Source organism: Brienomyrus brachyistius, unplaced genomic scaffold (assembly GCF_023856365.1).
Source record: "Brienomyrus brachyistius isolate T26 unplaced genomic scaffold, BBRACH_0.4 scaffold38, whole genome shotgun sequence".
In the NCBI taxonomy this organism is placed as follows: Eukaryota; Metazoa; Chordata; class Actinopteri; order Osteoglossiformes; family Mormyridae; genus Brienomyrus; species Brienomyrus brachyistius.
Window position 1 is genome coordinate 2,610,653 of NW_026042313.1, and position 26,176 is coordinate 2,636,828.

The window sequence follows — 26,176 nt, forward strand, 5'->3', positions numbered from 1 at the left end:
TTTATTCAGTTTAAAATTAAAATAATTACATTTCTCACTTCTGCTGCTTATCGGCTAGAGGTTGGCAGTAGGCAACAGTGGTTTGTAACTTCCATCTATATAGTTTTTCCATATTATAATCATGTGAAATGAGTGTGACTGAGATTTAGCACATTTACTACCTGACATATCTTCTTAAAACCGAAATTTGTGAAATGATGGAACTGTATAATTTTAACTTTTTGCTATCAAAATACGATACTCATACTGGTATACCAAACAATACTAAATTATACTTGAATTTAATCTGGCCTGAGCGAGTCCTCAGACAGCTCGGGAAATGGCAAAGGACATGCGTTATGGCAGTGATTCTCAAACCATGGGACGGCAAGTTCTGAAAGGGTCACCTGGTAGAGTTGAAAATATAAGCAAGCTCCTATGCTGATCCACGATCAGATTTCCCAGCACCAGTCCTAGAATTAACCTATATAAATGGGTCTTGGGTCTGCAAATGCTTAGCGCAAAACTAGTGAACACTCAACCAATCCAAAAAGTCAAACCACAGAAGCTTCATTTAAAATTCACTGGCACATCCAATCAGATTTGTGCAATAGGTAGACCGGTGTAAATTACAGAGTGCACTGTGTGCTTGATCATAGCATTTATTTATGGCATGGTAAAAATTGGGTTGTGGTGCAAAAACGGTTGAGAACCAATGCTTTAAGATTACTCTTATTAACACAAGACCATGCTGACCAGGCCACTCCCTCCGCAAGGTGTCTTCTTGGACAAGTTATTGTCAAGCCTGACAAGCTCGATACATCCACTGGTAGAAGTTGCTGGGGGAGCAATTCCGAAGAGCCCTCCACAGCTACCAAAGACCAACTAGCAGCAAAGTATATCCCAAATGTGCAACATTTGAGTAACGCTAAGCTATCCCAAACCTGAGCTGGTCCTGGCTGGTTTAGCACAGTTTTAACAAGAAATAATTTTGACAGCAAAACTACTGGTAGTGGTAATTGATGGGGAAAGCTGTAAAAGTCACAGCTGTTGCATGTGAGCACACATAAAAAAAGGTTTAACTCTGTTCACTGACACTGTGCATTTTGAGGTGTAGACTGTTACACCAGTTAACATTCTGCATTCTCCAATTACAACATGATTCATACCCAGCTAATTAACCAAATGAATCAGAAGAGTTATTTATAAGCCTGCCACATCAAAAGGTCACCGCAATCTCATTCAGGAGAAAGTGTCAAATATTCATTAAGGTTTATTAGAATTAGTTGTTTTTGTTGAGTTTCATACCCAGTGTTAGAATGCCTTAAAAGAAATCGTTTCAGCCAAATCATGGATAATCCTGGTGTCTGGCCTCCAGAAAGCAGTGAAAGCACAGTTAATTCCTTGGACCAATGCAACAGTAGTAGTCAATGTAGGGAGCTGGCAATGGGAACATACATGTTCACAGTTCAGTCTACATGCCACCCTGAAAACTCATCTGCACACCAACAGCTGTGTTAGAAAAGCTAATATAGGTTTGAAAAAGCAGGCCAATCTGTTTTCATACAGTGAATGGATAAAAAAATAAAGAGAAATCTATGAGGCACAGACACATGCATATGCATGTGATATGTTTATGTCCAACAGTGACAGATACATTCATATATAACACTGGCATGTCCTCCTCGCCTTGGGCTCTGCATTCCGTGGCACTGTTCCCATAAATCATTAACACAGTGCCTCAATAAAGCAGCTGCACTTTCCCCGACATGGGTTTCCCAGCTGAGGAGTGCAGATATCATTCCATGAGGAATACTGCATCACATTTGCAAACAATGAATCATGCCGCCTACCATTGAGCAGGTTATCAGCACCAACATATAAAATTCCAGTAAAGAAATTTCAATTTGCCAAGGAAAATTGGGGGAGAGTGACACAGAAGGGGCTGATGCCGTTCAAGCCCCTTTTTGGCAATGACAGGAATTGTGATATATGAGAGGAAGCAGATAAGCACAGAACCAAGAATACGGAGTGCAGCACAATTAAAGAATCACCACAATGCCACTTCCTTTCCATAAAGAGGTGCTCTGCAATATCACAATCAAATCTAAAAATAGGGGAAACATTCTGAGCTTCATGTGACACTCTGGCACTGGAATGGCAGCAGTTCCTAGTGGCAGTGTGTTCCCCCTGTAACAAGCAGCAGTTAATAAGTGACATGTCCATACACCAAACCCAATAATATTTCCTCTAGAGAGAAAAGGAAAGAGTTATTTATAAATATGTGAAAATATAACAGGGAACGCCAGACATACATACAAATTCACTTACAAGGACAACCTTACAAATCCTTAGCTACTTGTAAAGGTGGTGTGGGGACTTTGGAATCCCTGATCTGAATTATGATGGCAGAAAATGGTCCAAGCTGTTCCAGAACTGTCTTTTTAAACAGATGAGAAAACATTATTACTCTTGATAAGGAGTCAGACTGAAGTCTCCAATTATTCATTATGAAGTCTTCTTGTTTGTAACCAAAGTGGTCTGTTGGAACTCATCCCTACAATAATGATCCAGCACAGCCTGGAAAACTGCAAGGAAGCATCAGTGTAAGCAAGTTAAGGAATCGCTTGAGTAGTGTGGACAGACATAGTCACAAAGGTCTAGCGGAGGCAGAGACCCCTGTGCTGTAAAGAAATTTCTGTTCTAAAAGAGCTAAACCTGCTAAAGAAACCTCTCATCTGTTGCTACTGGATTAGTCTCAGTGAACATCCATGAACAGTAACTGCTTCTATCCAGGTATTAAGAATCAATGGTTTAAATAAGTATGAGCAGCAGTGATTTAACTCCAGCACAATCGAGTGCCCTTGTCAGCTGCAGACATTTTATTAGCTAAAGTACCAGCATCCCGGGAACAAACATGTCACTTAGCAGTTGGCCGTGGCCTGAAGTGACGAGTCTATGCAACAATGCCACAACTCTTAAGTAGCCCGAAGCAAGGGAGTCAAACAGATACATAGATCAACTCCGATGTACTCCTGACAATCAGTTTAGGAATACAAACTACTCCGATCACCTAGACACATGGGTTCGATACGAGTTGTTCTTGCTTTAAACAATACTTGAGTTTCCAAAAACTAAAATAAAACCTTCTTAAACAGGATACAATAATATCAATCATGAAGGATATAACACACTCAGAAAAACTTTCAGTGTTTGCCCATATCCATACAAGAGAGTGGAGATCAGAGAAGACTTCTCAGTGTCCACAGCCTTGACTTTAACAGCCTTGAGCGTTGTTCTCTCTCCAGGGTGGGACCCAGTTCACCAGAACAAAGGCCAGGCATTCTTTGAAGACTGTCAGACTGATACCTGCAGGGATCTCAAAGGGGGCATCTGCATTTAACCCCTCCCCCTTCCCTTTGTCCACACCATCACTTTCTCTTTTTCTTTTTTTTATTACTAAAGTGATTTTTCAGGTTGTGGGTCCCTGGTCCAGACGCTGAGAGACTCCAGCAGAGTGAGACTCATTGCATTCCAGTTACACCACAGACATTAAAAAGGAACTGCAGTAAATTCTTAATGCACTCAGATTGCATGGTACATTAACATACGATTTTGGCAGGTTACAGGTCATACTTATTTCATAATGTTGGACAAAAGAAATGGAACCACCTCAATCACAGAATCTTTTCTGCAAACTATTATTATAAAATCTTGTGGCATCAGGTGGTAGTGAAAATGTCACAGATTTTGGGAGTCTCCTGCCTTTGCTTTTGTTGCTCCCTTGTGGTGACACCAGGGAGCAGGGAAATCACATTGTGAGATAAGTATCCATTACTCGTCTACAGCAGTCTAGCAGCTGCAGTGTGACTTCAGCTGATGGGAGAACAGAGGCTGCAGTGTACTACTGTGGGTCAGTCTGGGTCACTCAAACCAAGTAATGAACTCTTACACCGAGTAACCCTTCAGCCTATGACCCCAGTGGTTTCCCATTGAATTTTTAGCCCTATAAATCCTGCCCCTCTTTTTAAACTCATTCCTGAGATGGGGCTAGAGTACAAAAGCAGGCCTGCAACTACAAAACACCAGAATTCTCCTGAAACAGCTGTACTACCACATACTACCCTAGAAATACATACTCTGTTGTGTCATACTGCAAAAGTCTCAAAAGCATTTCATAAACAGCAGGCCCCAAAAACAACCTAGCAAGCACAAAATTGCCCTAAACTACTACAAAACAAAATATCTTCACAAGGCAGAGCAATTGAAAAATGAGCTACGCTGAAAGACATGGTGGCTCATTTATAGAGTCCCATTAGACATTACACACTAAAGTATGTAACAGGCCAACAATCCTGCTTTTACTTTACACAACAGTTTTTGTGTAACACTTTACTTAAGGGGGAAAAAATGTCGTAGTACACTCTTACGTAATGTAATAATTAACCATTAACCATACTGATCCCATGGCCAATCATCATTAATCAGTCATGATTGTTTATGTATTTCATGCAGAAACGATATTGGTTGATGAGTTGTTCTTGAGTATTAACTGAATAATTAAGTTATTTGTATTCCCTCAAGTAACATGTTACTGTCTTTTTAAATAGGGCATGATTCTCATAGCAGATATTGTGCCATTCAAGTGGTTCACACTGCTCTCTGAGGGAATATATAGTACCAGTTAAACACCTGACACACATATTGAAAATCATTTGTTTTTCAAGAACGACCCTACACACACATCAAGGTTATGTAGTAAGTATTATCTTTCAGAAAAGGAAAGAAACAGATGGTCTGGCCCCTACAATGTCCCAGCCTAAACCCTGTACTCTAGATGTGGTTTGAGATGAGTTGGATCGAAGAGAAAGAGCATGGTTGCCAACTTCTGTGCAAAAGTTTGGAAATTCCTTCAGCATTCTAAATGGCTACATCTGAAATCTGGGTAAGATCATCCCAAGAGGGGCTACTTTGAAGAGTCTGAATATTGAGATGTTGAACAATGAATTACTTCATTACTTCGAGGCCTTTTAGTATAATGTACAGTCATGTCCAAAAGTTTACATACACCTGAGCGTAATATTGAACTTCCATTTCAATATAATCTCCTGTTTAATATTCATCATTCAGTGTATTCCTACAATAATTTCAATCAATTTTCTTTATTTCCATGAATGATTACAGCAACAATGGTTTTATTTACAATGCAATTATTGAAGTTACAAAATTAGTAGGTCTAAAGTTCACATACACCTGAACCTCCTATTGTCTAATACTTTGTGCATTGCCATTAAGCTTTTAGAACTCCAGTCAGTCTTGAAGGATAACCATCAGTTATCTTTTTACATTACTCAGATGGGATTCTGACCCATTCCACCAGACAGAAGTTGTACAGTTCACTCAAATTGGTGGGTTTTCTTCTATGGACTTTTTTCTTAAGTTCATTCTACAAATTCTGTATAAGATTTAAATACGGACTTTGAGCTGGCCATTCCAAAACATCGATTTTGTTCTGCTGAAGCCATCCTGTGACCAACTTGGAGGTATGCATTGGGTCCAATGATGTCCAAAGCCCAACTTTTGAGCAGACTACTTCAGGTTCCCCTGAAATATGTCCAGGTAATCCTCCTTCTTCATGGTGCCATCTATCTTACACAGTGCTCCTGGACCACTAGCAGCAAAACAGCCCCATAGCATGATGCTGCCACCACTAAGCTTCACAGTGGGCACTAACGTTCTTTGGGTCGAGGGCCTCTTTTTTGTCGCCAAACAAAAGCGGACCTTTCAGACCAAAGGCCCCTCATCAGTTGGTGTAAATTTCGACTTCCAGCTTGATCTTCTAAGGCAGGGGTGTCCAATCTTATCCGCAAAGGGCCAGTGTGTATGCAGGTTTTTGGGGTAACCTGTAGGTCAAGTGTTCAAACCCAGGTGTAAGGACTCTTCAGCCAAATCAGTCCTCTAAGTAGTAATCTAATTAGGGAGTTGCAGCGAAATCCTGCATACACACCGGCCCTTTGCGGATAAGATTGGACACCCCTGTTCCAAGGGTTTTAACCATCCCAAACTTTTGATATCTCTGTACAGTTGTCTGGACGGATGACCTTGATATCGGCTATGGCACCTACAGAGTTTCCTGACTTCTGCAACTGTATTATTGTTGTTCAGAGTGTTCTTTTCCTTTTCCCATGTTGGATCAAGTAGAAATGAAGCATTAGCAGGTAACTCTGGCTCTTTATACAGCCCTTTGTGCACCACCTGAACTATTACAAATTAATTACAATCAAGAATCAATAGGACACAAAAAAATCACCAGATCACCCTGGTCTATGTAAACTTTTGACCTACTAAACTTGTAACTTCATTAACTGAAGTGTGAATAAAACCACTGACAATGACAGAGATGTGAAATCAGTCATGGAAATAAGAGATTGGTCTTCAGCATTCAGCCTTTTCAGGAAAGAATTAATTTGATAAACAACAGTTAAAACACAGCAATGGTATGCTGATGGTATTTGCAGATGAAATAACGACTAGCAAATCAGAATGAAAATTGTGCACTGATGAAAGTACATAACACTCTATAAGATATAAAACTCCATAAAACATAGTGTACTCAACAGATCGGTGGCTCAAAGTCTGTTTAGATCTAAGGTGGGTAGCATTGGCAGACGAGGGCCAAAGGACAGGAAAATTAACAAACTCCGTGAGTATCAGAGACACTGGAGCTTATCCCAGCCCTATAGCTATACTACCCTGGAGCCCGTTTTAGCAAAAAACATTTCACCTGCTGCCTGTTTGCACAACCTGCTTTTAAGAAGCAGAGAGTGCACTCAGTGATGTAAATATTAACTGAGGGCAGGAGTTTGTTCAGGTGGAACAATGGCTTTTTCCAAGATGGAGGTATTAGTTCACAGAAGTCTGAGCACGGAAACTGTTTGAATGGAAATTCCCACCTTCACAGAACAAGCAGAACACTTCAACGGTTTGCTTGTTTCTTTCTGCTCTGACATCAAAAAGCATGAAAAGGCCCAACAATATTAATGAGGAAAAACTATTTTAGATTTAATTTTGACTGGATTTTGCTTTAGAATGTCGTCAGTGTGTCTATAAGGGGTGGTGTGAATCTCAACAGGCAAAGCCTCTGTGCCCGTGATCCGAAGGTCAGCGGCTCAAACCCGGCCTTGGAAGAATACTCAAATGTCTGTGGGCCCTTGAGCAAGGTCCATAACCTCCAGCTCCCTAGGTGCCATAAGGTAGCTGCCCCTTCACTTTGGCCCCTATGCTTGCTCTCACCTGTATGGAGAGCAAAATAGGGCAAAGCTAAAGGAGAATTTCCCCATGGGGATTAATGAAGTATCACTATGCTATTTTATAAACAACAGCACTAAACACCATACAGATTCATCATCATCCTTTGAAATAAATGGACATATGTGCTCTTAAAGGTAATGACTGTCTCCATGGATGAACAAACTCCAAAAAGAAATCAGCTAAGAAGCATCTCTGCTCCAGCAGCTCCAGGACTAGGAGTCCACATGAGGGACAAGCTTTTCCAGTTGTGACCACACTGCCAGCAGTTATGTTAAAGAAGGTTTTGATATCTTTGTGAAGACAAATATTGAGTAGAAAATCACCACACAGACTGCAAACCTGATTAATTCTAGCTAGCCCAGGGCAGAAGGCAACTATACACCCCAAATGGGATTCCAGTCCATCACAGCTCACAAATTTCCGCACAATCACACACCACAGGATATTTGGTGATGCCAATTAGTCTAACATTATGTCTCTGGAGTGCAGGACCCTGAGAAAATGGACACGACGTGGGAAGAACACAGGGTGGTGGTGTGAGGGAACCCTCGGACCCCAAATACAAATGCAGTTTGAAATCCCTGAACCCCTTTTTGTCTTATACCCGTTTTCACTTTTTTTCGCCAGAAGTTAGACATTAGGGAACCATAATTACAGAAAAATGGAATCAAAATGTCTATGTGAATGTTTATTTATGTTGTGGTATACATATATATTTGTGCACATATTCTTGGCTGAGGATATTTGGGTTGCTGTATCTTTGTGTCAGAATATGTTAATGTATATGTATTTGTTTAATATGTGTCTATGTTTAGGTGAGTGCACAGAATCGGGCAATTAAAACAATGTGAAATCCCACATATTTTAACAGTATTCCATCTCAGGAGCTCAGAAAGAAAAAAAAACACGGTGGTGTAGCCATTCCTGCCTTTCTAGCCCTGGGTAGAGCAAATGAAGCACAAGAAAGGCCTGTGTTTCCAGCCGCTCTCCCCCTGCCTCCCACGTCCCTTTCCGCCTTGGTGAGCAGGCAGCAACAATGCTGCTATTCTTTGTCACCAGGGTCCCTCTACTTAATCCTCCTTCTCCTCCCTCTCCTGCATTGAACTTGAGGGTCCTGTGCTACAAGAGCGAAGGCTAAGCCGTCTTTTCATCTGCCGTCCACCTCGCTGGCCAGACGCGGTTCACCCCCACTGGGAAACAGGATCCCCTCCAGCCTGGCCAGTGCTGGGCAGACCGTCATAAGTTGTCACTAGTCTGGCTAACCGTGTTACTGTGCTTTCTGGTATGTGTGTGGTTCGCCCAATGATTAAGCCTGATGAGTCAGTGAGGTGGCAGTCACTGGCAATTTCTGTGGAAGCCATGATCATTGAGTTCTTTGCAGTGGCAGCAACCAGGAAGTTTAATTGTGCTTCAGGCTGAAGAAAATAGCTTCCGGAAAAAAATTCTTTTCTTTCAGCACATCATTTGTCGCAGGAATTGCACTTTAAAAAGTCTCTCTCCCTCCGTCACACACATGCCACAGCGCCGCCAGCAGCTATATGTCTAACAATGGTATGCTGCTAGAAAACACACACACACTGAGATACCAATGCATTAAAGGGCTTTGGGATTTCATCTCCTTTAGAGCCCTTGCCAAAAGCAGTGTCATAAGTCATGCTGAAGGCTCTACCTCCATTTACTGGACTCACACACACTATCTTCAATGGGCAGGAGCCACCAGCAGGATTTCAGTTCGTCACACTGTGGTATTTTAATCTGCTTTCTTGCATTCCACTGAATAACCCCAACGGTGGCACTCTGTTCTGACAGCTAGTATACTTTCTGACAGTTACATATTCGCTACACACAGCAGTCCAGAGGCTTGAAGAGACAAAGAATCTCACAGCCCCGAAGCTTTAGTCATTCATTCATGTAGTCATTTTTTCAAATGCTGTTTCTTGTAATTAACCATGTAACATGTTAATTCTAAAATACCACTAAACACCAATTTCCACTGAAATAATTTGTGGATTTAATATTATTCTCATGTAAACAAGTTTCTGAAGTAACAACTAATCCACAAGGTACAACTATTACAGGGTACAACTATTTTGACTAACTGCACTATACAGGTAAAGTTATTTTATATTACTTACACTATAATGAGTTTAGGCCTTATTCTCATCTATGTCACACAGTGAGAATGAATTGCAAGTGGGTGCTTGCTCACCTTAAAGTATTAGCCTTAAATTATGCAAAGACATCTGGGTCAAAGCACAAACAACTGATCTGACAGCACTCAGAGTTGGAGAAAACAATCACCACCACTGACTCTTCACGACCTCTAATCTGTGGTCTTCAGAGCCTGGGAAACACAGCCACATTTGCCCACTACAACAGCCCCGCCCCAGCGGGGTAATTTTTGAAGACCCCCCCACTCTCTCTCTCTCTCGCTCTCTCTCTCTCTCTGTCTCACACAGACACACACACACACACAGACACTTAACACATTCCTCCTGCCACACCGAGGACAAAAGTCACAGAGAGGAGGGATGAAAGAGAATGAAAAGAAGAGGTTAAGTCCCAGGAAAAGTCTTGCTTATTTACTGGGCTAGTTCTGAATTGAGCAGATGAAAAAAAAATTGTTAAATTTACTACCTGTAGCAACATATATATACGTGTCTGTTAATGATATTCAGTTATGAGAAAACATTACTCATTGACAAAAAGCAGTCATTCTCTGGTACCCACTCATATTAAAAAATTATATTTTTATCCAAATTGATCAAATGGCTACAAGGTTCTTAATGAGAAAACTGGGGGCTCAGATTTGAATATTGTCACACTCTGAGTGCTTTCTGCATGAATATTATTCCAACAGTAACAAAAAGGGCAGATGTCTAGCATTAAACATGACAGGTCCCTGTAAGTAACCAGACATCTGGCATGAATTAGTTTGGTGATTATTAGCTTCTCAGTCATCCCTGTTTTTTGCCATCTGCAAAGGTTTCTGTTACATTTATGTTACTTCTAAGTTAATTAGGAGGTACTGCTTGGGTGCCTGCTATCTTGAGGTCACACCAATGTAAATAAGCTCCATTGCTATACATAAACATGACTGCAAAAGGTCAACATTGAAAACATTATTTTCAATGTTGACCTTTTGCAGTCATGTATATGTATAGCAATGGAGCATATTTACATATGACATGCGGCGCAGCATTTCTCCATCCAAAAAAGCCTAGACTAGATAACCAGTTCACAGAACAAGCGGTTCACAAACATCAGGCTTAAAACCTTTCATTCACAGTACAACCCCCGGATGTTTACACACACAGGAAGAGAAATTCACAGCTGAATGCCTGTTTGAACAGTAGGCAAAGAGACAATGATGAGATTGCACTGCTCCACGTGGTGCTTCCTGTGATGTTTCAAAGATAGTTATTTCAATTTTTGTTTAATAAATAAAAGCATTTTTCTTTCAGAAACTCCCTTCTATTGAACTAAAATATAATTAGTAATGATGTTAGTAAAGAAAAATGTGTTTAGCCAGCAAGCTGTCTGGGTACTAAAGATGTCACTCTAATATAGGGGTTCCCAACCCCAGGTCTGTGGTCAGTACTCCACCATGCCAGGGTTCACTTGGGGGTCTTTGCGGAGGGGTTATATTTTTAAATTATTGTGACTACTCAAGTTCACACTTTGTGTACATCTGAATAAATGGAAACTTATAAAACTGCCGAATGATTCACTGGTGTGGAAATTTTTAGAGGTTGTAAGCCGGCCAATGGAGATTGAATGATTGGGAACACGTACTCTAGTGTATGGTACCATACCAGCAATCGGCATTATTCTTTGAGAATCCCAGCACTATACCGATTTGAAAAAAAAAATAGTAAAGAGGGAAGAACTCAGAACAGGACAATCTTGTGTATTACAGGGCAAATTAGGAATGGAAGTGCCATGATTTGCCAACATCATGGAACAATGTACTGATTTACTGAAATCTGGCTTATGTAAGTGAATACACTAACTTATGCAAATTTGCATCAATGTGAGGGGATTAACACATGTGTATAAAACCATGCCACTTTAAGATGTGAATACTGCATTCAGCTTGTATCCCCTTTTCTGGGACAGGACACTTTCTGCAGTCCTCTTACACACACACACACACACACACACACACACACACACACAGACTTGTAACAGATGTACCCCTCTGTGTGGGAGCGAAGTATCTTGGGGTGGGGGATCTCAGTAAAGGACCTGACTCTGTCCCACGACCCCCCAATCTTCAATAGTGACCTGATCCCAGTGGCCAAACTAAACAGTCTCATATCCCATCTCAAGCTGACTAGCAGAGACCATTCTTCAGATTAACAGATTAACCTAAAAAGTACGTGACAGCCTGAGCAGTTAAACTATTGCTCATTCTGAAAACAGTATATTTTTTTACAGAAAGCCACCGCTATGACAAAGTCCAGCAGCATACATTTTATTATCATATACATTATATTCAAAGTAGTTTATTCAAATACTCCACGGAATCCTCAAATACTCATGCTGCCCAGCTAAATCCGTTAATGACTTTAGACATAAGCAATTGCAGCAATGCTTCGTGCTGGTGTGCATTCATTTATGAATCTCGTGTGCAGACGTGTGTGTGTTTTAGAGAATATACACTTCAAACAGCTTTAAAAAGACTTTTGCATAGTACTCCGAGTCAGTGGGGAGTTGCTCATGGTCAATTTGCTCACAAAAGCCAACACTTTATTGCCATTGTTAACTAAAACAACAGGTCCATCTGCCTCTCTGTTGCAGGTTTATGTTCAGGCCAAAGGGGCCACGGGGCTTCAGGGTAGCAGGCACGTGCCACTCCATTCAGTGCAACAAATGTAACCTTAAACAAGACACCAGCACACAATTCATATTTTTACGACCCTTTGCATTTCTTGGCACAAAGTGATTAGTTATTCAGGCCAGCTACCTGCATGTTCTGCATTGACTGGTTACTCATCCACTCCCGATGAGAGTCAAAGACCAGGTTCTCCTGCAAACTCACAGACAGATCTCTTACATACAAGATGAATGACATGTCATTCCCAATAAAGAATTACACATATGACCTTTTCCATAAAAATAAAAACACACTGCTATCCAATGAATTTACAATCATAGATAGTCAGCACTACTGCAGTCTATAAGAGATGAGAGGGAGATGGCCAAAGCTGCAATTAAGAAGAGGATAATGAAAGAAGTGTCCTTCCTCACTGGCTTGCCTTGAAAATGACATAACCAAGCATGTGTTGCCAATAGATGACGTGAATTCTGGGCAGCCCCAGAAAGCCACACGTTAACATGAGCAACTGATAGGCACCCATTCAACTGGAGTGATTAGCAAACGCTATTTACATAATCCCAGAGCCCAAACGACTTCATTCTAGACTTCTGTCTAAATTAAAAACATTTCATAAAATGCAAATACAGCACCAGCATTACTTTTAATATTCAGTAAGAATACTTCCAACATACCAATATCAAAATGTATACAGACGCTCCTCTACTTATGAATGAGAAATGTTCCAAATGGCCGTTCGTAACGTTCACGAGTCATCATTCAACATCATTTTAAGGGTATACGCAAGTACAAAGAACTAGGATGTTGGGAGTTCGCACGATACTCTGCTGCGTGGCGGGAGTAGCGGCCAGAAGTCGTACTACTCGGAATTGGCGCGCAGAAAAAAAGTTGGAAAAGGCAGCCCAATGAACACAATTTGGACTAACAGTCCTCCTCGTTCGTATGTCTGAATGTTCATAAGTTGAAAGTTTGTAAGCAGAGGAGCGTCTGTATACCTAAATCTCTAAGACTATGTAATTGAGGGAAGAATCTTCAGCGCTTTCCAGTTTGAGCATCATGATTAATATTGTTTCATCTGTAATCATACAAGCATGTGACTATCTAGCCAGGGCCAATCAAATCCTATAGGCGACAGGCAACTGCCGAAGGCACCAACTTCTGAGGGGTGTGCACCACTCAAGACAAAGTGAAATTAGCATGCTTGCACCCCTAAAAGTACTTGCGCCCCCTGAAGTGCCAACAAAGAATAGCTATGTGATATGAGGCGGCAGCCTCTGCGGAAGCAGCAACTTACCAGTCCGCTTCACTTTTTCCTGGATGATAAGCGCTGTTAGCTGATGTGTTGTGATATACGTAATGATTTTAATCAAGTAAATCCATTACCATTATGAGCAAAGATTGTTAATAGGGCTATCAAGTTATTATTTTTACTGTGTGTAATAACACAAAAAGGTATTGTAGTCTATATATTCAGTCCATATTTAGAAATGAAATTCTATTAAAAATATTTGCTCATACTATTCTCCCATTGAGGTATCAAAATTAGTGCAAGTAAAGTTGATGAGTTATGACTTCTAAACATCTATTTTATTGTCATTATAATAAGGTTATGTATTCTATTTATTGCATTATTGCATAATATTAAACAACAAACGTTTATGTTGGCGGGAGCAGGAGCAACTGGGAGGGGACTTGTGGTGGCTTAATGGTTAGGGAAGTGCACTTGTAATTGAAAGATTGTTGGTTCGAATCCCTGACCAGCAAGGCACCACTGAGGTACCCTGAGCAAGGTACTGCTCCCCAGGAGCTGAATTAGCTGCCCTCTGCTATGTTACGATGTCACATATGGGTTAAATGCAGAGGACACATTTCGTTGTTGTGTGCTGTGGTGTGGCAACAATGGCAACTGATCACCTAATTCTGATTGCCAGTGGTGAAGCTCACATAGGGCACCACATGGGTCTTCACTAGCCCTGTTCCTCAGTCCACTGGCTGATTGTTCACAGAAAATGTCCTGTCAATCACTGAACATGTGCTTGCTACTTTTTGCACAATTTGTATTTACACAAAAAACTTCTGAAAAAGACAGAGTGAACAATTTTGTGAAACCCTGTGGATTGCAAACACAGAATGAAAGTGATAGAGTCAGTCAGGAAAGCTGGCTGTTATCTGGGGATGACTGGAGTCACTATGCTAGACAGCTCGGGAGGCAGGCAAAAGCTTCTGGTGGAAGCCTTGTGCCTCCCGTGATTCTGGCACTGTCTGAAGGAAGCACAGCAGCCATCTGCACGTTCAGAGAGGGCAGAATGAGAAATGCAGCACAAACCACAAGAGAGAGACTTCCAGAGCATAACCCTGTAGCCTCACCAAACCACACAGCCAGAGCATTCGTGGGAACCCTATTCTTCTGTTCTGCTACAGGAAAAAAAAAGCTGGAACAGATGTTTAGTATTTTATCCAAAATGACTTGCTTACAACATTATCGTTCAATATAACAGAATATACAAGTTAAGCACTTTTATCAAGCATATGTATATCCCTGTCCCAAGTTATTGGGCTACAAGTCAATTTTCTTCTTTAACCACAATCTTCCTTATTCTCTTTGTATCACAAAAAGGCTACTGATTTTATACAGTGCATCTCATATAGACAGCAGTACCAATATGAGGGAAGCACGGCATGGATACAAGTATGAAATTACTCTAAAAACTATGCAATGACATGACTAGGGGGCTTATTCCACACTGGATCACAGGACGTAAAATTTTTTACAGGATTTAGGATCTGTCATGCCCGGCTAGTACGATCCTCATGTGTGCCACACCCCCCTGACTATCCACATGTGCTTCCCTGATCGTACCCAGCTGTACCCTTTTGTCTTGCCTATTTCAGTCCATGTCTTGCCTTAGTTCTTTGTCCGTCATTGATGTTTGTTAGCGTCAGTGGATGCTTCCCGTACCTGGTCCCCATAATAAACCCCTAGTTTCCCCGTCTTCTGCCTGCCTGCCTGCTTCTTGCCCGCTTGTCAGCCCGTGCGCTACGTCGCTTTAACCAGCGATCGTGACAGAATGAATTCTTGGTCCGTCATTCTGTCACTGGTTAAAGCGAGGTTTCTGCCCAAGTGCTTAGTCATCCCAAATGATAATTAGTAATTAATTGACAGGATCGTTATAACAGTAATTGTTAAACATTTTTAAGAGTTCCTATTGAACTTGACTGCTTCCCTGTATTAACCGTTAAGTTCTGGTCGTTACATTAATAAGTCATAATGATAAATACACAATTTAGATATTATCGTTGACTAGGTCTACAACTAATGACTTTAGCAGATTTGATTTTCTATGTTGATTAAGCCAGTCCTGATTAAGCTTTAGTGAAATGCTGAGAAATAACCTGAAGCAAACCGTGAAACACACATACACACAGGTTTATAATAATATCTTTGTGGATACTCTCCATTCTTTTCTATGAGGAAAACTCGAATTCCAACATGACAACCCTAACCCCAATCTAGGCCTAACCTTAACCATAAGTATCCAGACAAAATACAAGCATTTTTAGTTTTTTGATTACATTCACAGATCTTTGTGGGGCCCTGAAAAATGGTCCCCAAAACATCAAAATAACAGGTTTTTATCACATTGTGGGGGACATTTGGTCCTCACAATGTAATATTAACCTAATCCACACACACACACACACACACACACACACACACACACACACACACACACACACACAACAGGGAAAGAAATATTATTATTTTTATAATAAATACCTCCTAACTACCTAGGCAGTTCTATGCAGGTGCTATTGGAAATAAATGCAAATGGTCAGATATAATGCAGTATTTAAGGCAGGGGTAGGCCTGTCGCGATAAACGATAAATCAATTAATTGCACAATAATTAAAATGAGGTTGATCATTTTTCCGTCTGCGATAATTTTCATTTGCATGCTTGTTTGTATTCCTCATGTCTCTCTCTACCAAATGGGAATATCGGCTCTTTTTAGCAAACCGGCTCATTTGGCTCAGCTCACCAAGAGCCGGCTGTTTCGGCTCCTAAACGACTCTTTTTAAAAAACCCATCCCTCTCTTCATTTAACCTGACGCTGATTAGCATGACTTGATTTGAGCTTGTTAACAATAAAATGCCATCTTGTGGGCGGGCTTTTTCGGAAGACAACGTGTTCTGGCCACTGTCGTCCTTAATGTTCAGGCAGCTCAAAAACCCGGACACTTCTATAAACAATAACACAGCTCTTGAACAGGAGCCGGCTCCCATCGTTCACTAAAAAGAGTTGGCTCAAAGAGCCGTCTTGTTCGCAAACGACACATCACTAGTAATGAGGCGTGAATTCTCATGTCAGTGGGCTCTTTGCACGTCAGCTTCCGCGGTCATGGAAGTGCGGCTCACTCATTTCCGGTCTGTGAAAAATGGCATTGGTTTATACAAGCCATTTACAGGACTTGCCCAAACTGACGATCAACAATGTACATTGCTTTTGTAAATCCTTCTCCAAAAGTACCAACGAGTAAATTAGAGAAGGGCTTTAAGATGTTTGCCTTGTCTTACATCCACAGATATGAAGGGGAATCTTATTCATTCAACTCTGTGGCTGCCGTTAGACATGAGGAAGAAAAAAAATCGGTTATAATGATCATCCGGTTATAATTATCAATTTCGCCCAGGCAGATGTGTTCACTATAAGCGGTAAAGTAAAATGTGGCAATAAATTATATGAAATGCGAGTATAAATATTTTGGTTTTGCCGAATTTCCCAGAAGTGTGCGTGGAAACCTAAAACTTGATTGTATTTTGAGGACGTAGCACAACTGGACACATTGCTACTCCTGAGAGATCCTGCCTTAAGCCACACAAAATCAATATGTTGATATTTCTTGCTCGAAATTTGCCAGACTAAAGTAGCTACGGATTTGCATACAGCCTGTTGAGGCACCTGCTTTTATTCATATGGAGTGTTTTGTTGTTAGTTTGCACTTTTTTTTTTACAAAGGTCCTAACTGGCAGTTTTGCCTGGTTTTCCCTGTCTGAGCCTAATGTTTAATATTTTATGGGCAATTTTGTTTACAGAGACTTCAAAATCCATTTTATTTATTGTTTTTGGTTGTATTTGGTTTTTATTCAAGTGCATTTTTTGTTAACAGAGACAGAGTCCATTTTAGTTATTGTTTTTGGTTGTTTCGTTTATTTTTGATATTAAAAATGTCTTCCAGTCCCAGTGTTAAATGTTATTTAGAAATTAAAGTTTATTGATTGTTGAATGGGTGTACCTGCATTAATATGCCATTATTATTACATCAGTTAAAAATAGTCTCACAACGACAAAATTATTGTTTATCGCAATAATTCCTGGGACGATTTATCGTCCAGCAAAATTTGTTATCGCAACAGGCCTAGGCAGGGGTGGGCAATCTTATTCGCAAAAGACCAGCGTGTTTGCAGGTTTTTCGGATAACTTTTAAGTCAGCTGTTCAAAGACATGTGTGAGGGACTCTTCAGCCAATCAGTAATCTAATTAGCGAGTTGTAGCAATAACCTACATACAAAGCAGACCTTTCTGGATAAGATTGCCCACCCCTGATTTAAGGTAATACAAAATGCATGATCTTTTCCTTTCTGTGGGTACCAAAATGACCAAATTATGTGCAAGACTAACTAGTGGCATCCCAGCAGGGAAAAATGTGTCCCAAGGCTCAGCAGCCACTGCTGCAGCTGTGGGTGAGCGTCCCTACCACATAGACCTCTGCATGATAAACCACACAGCTGCAGCTGTAGGTGAGCATCCCTACCACATAGACCTCTGCATGATAAACCACACAGCTGCAGCTGTAGGCGAGCCTTCCTATCACACCTGAGCCAAGTGAGATGTAGGAAGATGGGGAAGGGGGTAGGTAAATTTACAAACATGGTTGGGTTTCACTAACGAGGCCTGGCTTAATCACAGCACTGGCATTTACAAAAGGCTAGCTTTGCCATTACTGCCCAGCTTCATCAGACCCACACTTCTTTCATATACCACATCAACCAGTGCCACTTTACTGGCTAATTCACCTTGTAATGTAATATTTTGCCCCTGTAACAGTTTTAGGTTAAACCATATTTAAAAGAAAAACAGATTTATGTAAAAAGTACATCAATGAAGAAGTTTTTAGAAAAATTTCTCGCTTGGGTGAACTAGTGTCAATTTTCAAAGGTATACAGCACAGGACACCTGGACTAATCACTTCAGTACCACTCCAGAAAATCCATATGAATATGTATTTAGAAAGAGTTGTACAATATTTCAAAAATAAAAAGAAAGCCCCTGGTCCATTTCTGTAGGATAGAATGAAATTCCCCTCTGCTCCTTTCAAGTCTATTCTGTGATGAATATGAATGTGCACAGCTTATATGTCTGCAGAACAAGAAAGACCAAGAAGAGGCAGATAAAAACATGTGACCTCAGGCTATTTCCTTCAACCTGTATTCATGCTCACACGGAAACTGATGCCTGAGGAAACATCCCGGGAATGCTGGTCCACACCTGTACAAAGACCGTCCTTTCCATTTCTTTGCCCAGCTATCTCATTTCAAGCTCATCGTGGGCCCGGAGACACACAAAGATCCATTTTTATTGCGTCCCCCTCCCCCCACGCAAAAGCAACAAAAGGAGCTCTCTCCGGTGCTGTTCTGGAGAGCTGCCAAGAATTCCAAATCTGGAGGTGAGTGCTACAGCAGGTAGAGGCACGCGGAGACACAATCACACTCTACACAGTGCAGCAGAAATGCACTGCTCTTATTTATTAGGCCTACTAGGCACATACATTAATAAAGCTTAAGACCGCTGTTTTTTTGTCAACTCAAGTGGCAGACTTTAGAAAATACAATACTCAGGCTATTGATTAAATCTAATTTAGGGGCCTTGTTTGGGGGGCTGGATTATATCTGGAATTATAAGTGTATGGGTTTATGTATGGACCAGTTTGTTTCTAAATGGCTCAAAAAGGTAAAATAAAGTGTAATTAGCATAATTAAACTTAAAGAAATGAACTAAATGTGGAAATACCTGCAAAAAAATTAAGCAAAGAACTTCTGCATTGTGTAAACACACAAAAATCCATGTCACACCCTGCTTTTCAGAATTCTTCCTTCCCCCAGATCTGATAGAAACATCACCAGAAAACTGCATGGAAGCACGTCAACAGATGTCCATGGCGAAGCTAGTCTTTCAAGCTGAAGTGCTGAACTTAATGAGGACCCCTGGTAAGTTTCTTCTGTTATTGTCTCCTTGCTCTCTGGGAGGTGGGATTTTATTGCGAACCTGACAAAAACCAGGCAACAGAACTATTAACTGTTTTTTCGTACATTACTCACACTGGCGTCAACTGTTAATATTAGTAATTGCTATATTATTATTATTACTACTACTACTAAATGGATTTTTATTAACCCTTTTTCCAGACAAGTCACTAAGAACAATTTCTTATTTACATTGATTATTATTATTATTAATAATAATAGTAGTAGTAGTAAAACTGATGATGATTATGATGATATGTTGAAATCTTTTCAGATTCAAAAAACCAAAACAAACCAACAACGCCTAAGCATTATAAAAACTATTGACTGCAAAAATGTACAGATTTTATCAAGCAAAGTGTGGTGCTTGCTAATGCTAGTCAGAGAGACACTTAACAGACAAGACTAAAAACATTAAACTGAACCATATTCAAGAGCTCCCACAGCAAACCGTATTGTTTACAAATTTTAACAAATAAATAAAACTGATATAATGATTCATTTTTACATACAAAATAATGTATCAAATATAAGATTACATTTTAATCCATTGCCCAGCCCTAAAAGACAGTTGATAACATTTATTATGAAATCTTTATTCTGGAGCATCTGCAGACATTATCAACAACTGGAAGAATTGGAGTCAGTGCCAACATTCCATTGCAAAGAGACAATGAAGAAAAGAGAGGGGAAAAGGTTATCAATAAACTGGTTTATGCCTGGAAGAAAAACTGAGGAATTTCGGTATGGGTGCCAGTAAAGACTACAAAAAAAAACCTGGCAGCCATTTTGGTTTACCTGCCAAAGTAAGCCACAAGGACCAGTTGCATGGCTGACTCGGAGTAGCTTGCAGTCACATGCAGCGAGTTTTTAAATAACCATATCTACAGATGTCTTCTTATTAGACTTGTGGTTGCACAGATAAACAGTTTTGACATATGGTAATCCAACGTAATCCATTCATCTGACTACTTATCCTGGTCAGTGTTATGGGGGTGGAGTATATCCTAGGTAGCACAGCGCATGAGTACGGCATGCCACGCCCTCACAGGACACATACACAAGCACAATTTATAGGGGCCATTTGGCATTTCTATGGGAGGACACCCATGTAACACAGGGACCACATGCAAACGCTACACACACAGAGAGCAAACCCAGGATTTTAACCACCAACCCTGCAAGTCTGAGGCAAGAGTGCTGCCCACTGAGCCACCACATGCAGTAATGTAAACACTACATCACAGTATAATTAGAGGCTGACTGCAAGAAACACACTGTGCTCTCAGAACCAAGACTGAGAAGCACTGATCCATGAAACCTTAAATGGAACACTTCCATCTACCCAGCTCACTCTGAACAACTTTTCCTAGAAATGTTTGTAAATAACACCAATTTTGCAGAAGCATAACTGCACCATAACACTCTGGAGGTCTTTACCTAATCTTATAGTGTTTTTAGAGACAACTAATCAATCCTCGGTCTTCTATACAGTTTTGATTGAGTACCTTCATATTAAGATACAACAGGGCCATGCTTGGCCTCCATATCCTTTCACTTGCTATTTAAGGTTCTTTAGGTATTGAGTTGTACACCAGTTGCCCTGAATTAAATTCCTAAACTATTTCAGCAAATAAGTATGCATAATTAATTTATTCATTCATTGAATAACTACCTTTTCATATGCTCTTCCTATTTGACTTAATGAACAGATTCAGATACAATTAGGTGTACATTAGGAAGCCTTTTTGCTGTTGTGCACATATTTCACTTTCATTCAAACATAGATTTCTATTTGACAATTCAGAAACTGCTAAAGTACAGTACAGTGTTTGACTCTAAAAGTAACCCTGGAAAGTCAATAAAATCAAATTAGTAAAATCATATTTTCTGGTAGCATTCTAGTAGTGTAAAGTTAGTCTTGTAAAAATGATAAAACTGTCAGATAACTGCTATCTTGAGATCTAGTACAATTAAAACCTACAACATAAAAACTGCATTTGCAATTGACTTTCCAACCATCACTTTCTCTTCTATATCTTATTCTATTTAAGAATCATTGGCAGGGAAACAATTCACATATTATCCAAGACTTGAATTAATGAATGAATGAAAGTAATTAATACATCTTCTGGTGTGACAATGAAATCACATGCGAAAAACTGACGGCCAGCTACAATCCGGTGCAGACTCACGGTCCCACCTTCGGCATGAGGTAACAGAGAATGGATCTTTCTCGCTGTTCTCTTGATCCAATCCAAAGTAGTATAATTCACAACACACCTCTACAACTAAACAGCCCGGTATCACTGGTTTTATCTATAACTGCAAGCCTGAGGCCCTCAATCATCCTTCTTTTTACTATAGAGTTGATCTCCTGTGGGACATAAGGCCAGGCCTCTGGGCTTATGCTTGTACATCACAATTTTACAAGCTCCTGTCTGACTTAATAAGTGTCAAATCTCACCCCCAGGATGTAGTTCTTGCATGTCGCTCTTATGGGAAGAGGGTTGCCAGCACCGGTAACAGTGATGGCAAAGCAGCAAGCAGACAATTAATAGAGCACTTACATTGTCATGGGCTTTTGCAGCATCAAGAAATGGCGATGCCCAAAAACCCAGCGTATTTCAAAAACAGCTGTGATTTTCAATTCATATAACCACCCCACAAACACAAATTCATCATATTTGGGAGCCCACTAAGCATTTGACTTGTACACTACAGATTATTCATAAAGTCATGTTGTACTTCCATAAAAACCTCCAAAATAATGTATCATTGTGCATACTGTAAAGTTTCCTTTAATGTGTTATTATTGGCCTACTAAAAAAATCAGAGCAATGCTCACAGGTGCTAGTGCACTAAGGACTTAATGATTACAGTGTCAAAGGACTGTAACAGATTTCTCTGTAGATGTCCTGAAGTTGTTCATAGAGGCCATCCCTCAATGTACACTGAAAAAATGTAATGAAACCAACTATTAACGCAACACATACCTAGGAAAAAAATATCCTTTTCAGTGCTCAGTGTGACTCATTATCAGCTTTCCATTTTGATGAAACACGGTCATTGGAGGTTACAATAAAATTCAGTAAACAGATCATTTCTTACCTTCAACACAGTGCTCTACGTCTTCCAGGTTGCGTAGGGTAATCCTCATCAGGCTGGAGTTAAGCATCAGTTCATTCTTGTGAGCTGGCCACATGGGCTCAGGTGCCAGGTTGACAAAAAAGATACGAGTGTCACCCGTGGCCACCTGGTTGTCACAGATCTGTTGGTCTCCAAAGCCACCGATCATCACCTTGTTGCCACCATCCAGCAGGACCTCACCATTCACCTTAGACTTGCCCTTCAAATAGCGCCACACTCTGACCTTCCCAGGGAGAGACACAAAAAGTAGTAAGCCGGCTGCAATTCCACATGAGCTCAGGTGGAATTTACCCCAGGTCCAATTTACCCAAGGTCCAAATAACTCGATAATAGTGTTTATTTAATGCCATTCAGTTATAAACAGGGGCTTTAAATAGCTCAATTTTACATTTTAAACAATTAGTAACACAGTAATTTTTATAAAGACAAAGTTTGTGTCCCTGAATAACCTAAATTAAATAAACAAAAATTGTCATTGTTCAACACAGCCAAACAGCAGGGAAATCATTTTTTACTAACTGAACAAAACTTCAGCAGTCCCAGTACTTACAGCACAGGTGTTGTAGATCAAGTGTGAAAATGCAGTACTAATTCACCAACACTTACACACAGACTAATTACTAAAATAACAATAAAATATCAAAACCCGAGTTTTAATTCCTTTTGAAATTTAAACCTTTGAAATTTAGTGAGTAATCACTAGTTTCTACAGTAAACTAGATTGAGAATATAAATTAACTATTGATAGAATGCTGGTTAAGTCTGACGGTGGCTGTGGCCTTATAAATTTCACCATACATTTAATAAAATATGTATTTCTGAACACACACAATATCAGAATACCTTACCTCTTAAATTTAACATAATGTTTTATACATGTCGGAAAACATTCAAAGCATTTTGCATCAAGTTATATGCTGTTTGTTGTAAAAAAAATAAAAAATGAAAGCCTGCTTACAAAAACTGAGCCAGAAAACTTAACATAACCACAACCAAAGGTGTGAGTTCCCAGTGCTGACACTGAGCCATTGTCCCCCCCCCCCCCCCCCCATCCTTTCATTGAGCATGAAAGACATTTTAATAGTCTGTTGAAAGAGAACTTTGAGATGCAATGTTGTGCATTTAATTTTTTCAGGTTAATAGGCAGAATATTTTGAGACCACGAGATTTAAGATACATTAGTGTCCCGGAAACAGAGATGAGGAAGAGGACTGAGCCCACAGAGAACTGAAATGTTGCCAACAGAGGAATATCAATATCGCTTATAATATAAAATGCAGTACAATCAATCTTATCCTTTTTCATTTCCTGAGACTGCGGGAATGGAAATGGTCTTGATTTAGGTTGATTTCAAAACTGATCAGTTGACAATTCAGAATCTTAATGGTGAAAACGTTTGTGAGAGAGAGGCGGGGTGTAATGAAAATGACAAAACCAAGATTTAGATTAAACAGACATAAATTGCCCACATACTCAATGGATTCAAGAAAAGCAAACCCTGAATCCCCACAGCTTTAAAACGGCTGCCACAAAACGCAACTTTTACGTTGATGATGTTTTTGCCCATTTTTCTACACTGCACACAGATATATTTAAGTATAGTATGTCCATCGCAAACACAAAAAAATGTTAACAATGAACATTTACTTTGCATATCACTCAAGTGCAAAGTTTTAAACATTGTTCGGGACAAAACAAGTTTACATATGACATTAAAAGAAGAACATATCAAATACAAATGATCAGTTACAGTTATCCATCCATTTTCTGTAACCACTTATCATATGCAGGGTGAAGGCTTCTATTACAAATATGTGTAAATTGCCCCTTTTTTATGTCCTTGATTATGTCTCATGTACTTATCTGCATTCAGTGCATTTTTGCTATTGCTTACATTACCTAGAAGTTAATCTACCAAGATATCTTTTTAGACCTAAAATACCATTTCAGTTATGTTGTCAACTCTGCGCGACGCTGCCCGTAACTGAAACAGGAGATCAACTAATTAAACCGTCGATTCATTATAGGTCACCCTAAGTCTTAGGGTTAGAAACTGGTGCTGTTATAATTTACTAGTGAGATTCGTACAATGACACCATTAGGATATTTTAGCCTGCATAACAGACAGCCCTAAACGTTAAATCGTTTTTGAAATCTAAAGCGCACCTTGTCCTACACCTATTCGTTGAAGAGGCACCAAATCACGGACTCCATCGCCAAGTGAAAATACCTAATATATCTTAGTTTATATTCTTTCCTATTTACTATTCTTACGTTTGTTTGTTTGTTTTTACACTGAACACGCTGCGATAACATATTTGACAACTGACAATAAAACGTCATTCGTTATACCACTTCATTTATTTAAAAATAAGAGAACAGATAAATAAGCTCACTATTATCTTGAGGTAGGCCACCCGAAATTGTTAATGCAAGAAATACTGTATTCACACAGGTGTCAGGTCAGTTTGCATTAACTGTCTTATTATCCAGCTTTTTTGGGCAAGTGAAGAATAAAAATATTTAATCATACTTAAAAATCACCAACTAATCAGAAGATTAACTAAACCGCCTATACAATAATGTGTTAAATTCTGGATACATGACCATTCAAAACTAGAATTACAGGAATCAGTGTTGCGGATAAGGATGAATTTCGACATGATCAGTGGTCTGAAACTAAATTCTTTACAGACCCTTTTTCTCGGGAATCTTACCTTGCAAGAGTACGTTTTGTGAACTGGGTCCACGTTCATAATTTCTTCCACAGTCCCGGTTAAAACTATGTTCGCCTCTTCTTCCCTTTTCTCTAGTTCTTTCTCCAAGCAACTTCCATGACAGTAGTGCCGATTAAAAACAATAAATATAATCATCGCCCAGCCGTACAAGTTAACAGTCCGGTTCCGATTTGTACCCATGACCACAAAAAAAGACTACGTACAAGAACAACCGGGTAACCAGTAACACTTTCCCGTGCCGCTTTTCCCCAGGTTTAAAAAGCACTGCTGAAAAAAACACCACAGATAAATTGCTCTATACAATGGGTTACAATTTAGTTTCACTTCAGTGCAAACCTCAAAACCTCCTTAAAACAGCTAAATGTAATGCACTGACTGAAGACTTTCTTCGAAGCCGGCTGAAAAGAACAAGCGAATTCCTTCCCCAAGGAATGCGCAACACTGTCCCCTACTCGGTCAGCTCTTTCACTGGAATGGCGCTACTGATTTGCATGTAATCTGAATTGCTGATAAGATTGATTTTAGGAGGAGAGGGAGCTCTCACAGTCTTTCATTTTCGAAAGTGGCGTAAAACGCCACCCTACGGTGCCGAGGCCAAACCGCACCTGTTTTAAGACGGGGTTTATTTACTGTTACACCGTGCAGCACATAAAACCAAGAAACAACCTAGAAGACTAATCAGCGAGTAAAATACGTTATGTTAATATGTGAACAGTAGAACACTGGCGTATATATTCTCCCTCCGACGAAGATTATGTTTATATTTACTGAGCACGAATTTAGTAATAATTATGCACTTGATCTTCTTTGGTTTCCTGTGGTCATCCTCCATAAACGTTTCCTGGTGTCCGTTTA

At 39.9% G+C, this 26,176-nt stretch overlaps 1 protein-coding gene across 6 annotated transcripts in view; it reads right to left on the reverse strand.

The window, feature by feature from the left end:
* The window catches only part of LOC125722365 (agrin-like), a 186,252-nt gene extending 160,363 nt beyond the window's left edge, over window positions 1–25,889 (reverse strand). For all 6 annotated transcript variants that reach the window (XM_048998507.1, XM_048998505.1, XM_048998506.1 and 3 more), the window contains exons 1-2: window positions 25,301–25,889; window positions 22,545–22,806 (exon numbers count right to left, since the gene is read on the reverse strand). In XM_048998507.1, coding sequence (XP_048854464.1) covers window positions 22,545–22,806; window positions 25,301–25,501 — 463 coding nt within the window. In that variant the 5' untranslated portion in view covers window positions 25,502–25,889. The remainder of the gene's footprint in view (window positions 1–22,544; window positions 22,807–25,300) is intronic.
* Between the last annotated feature and the right edge of the window lie 287 nt (window positions 25,890–26,176).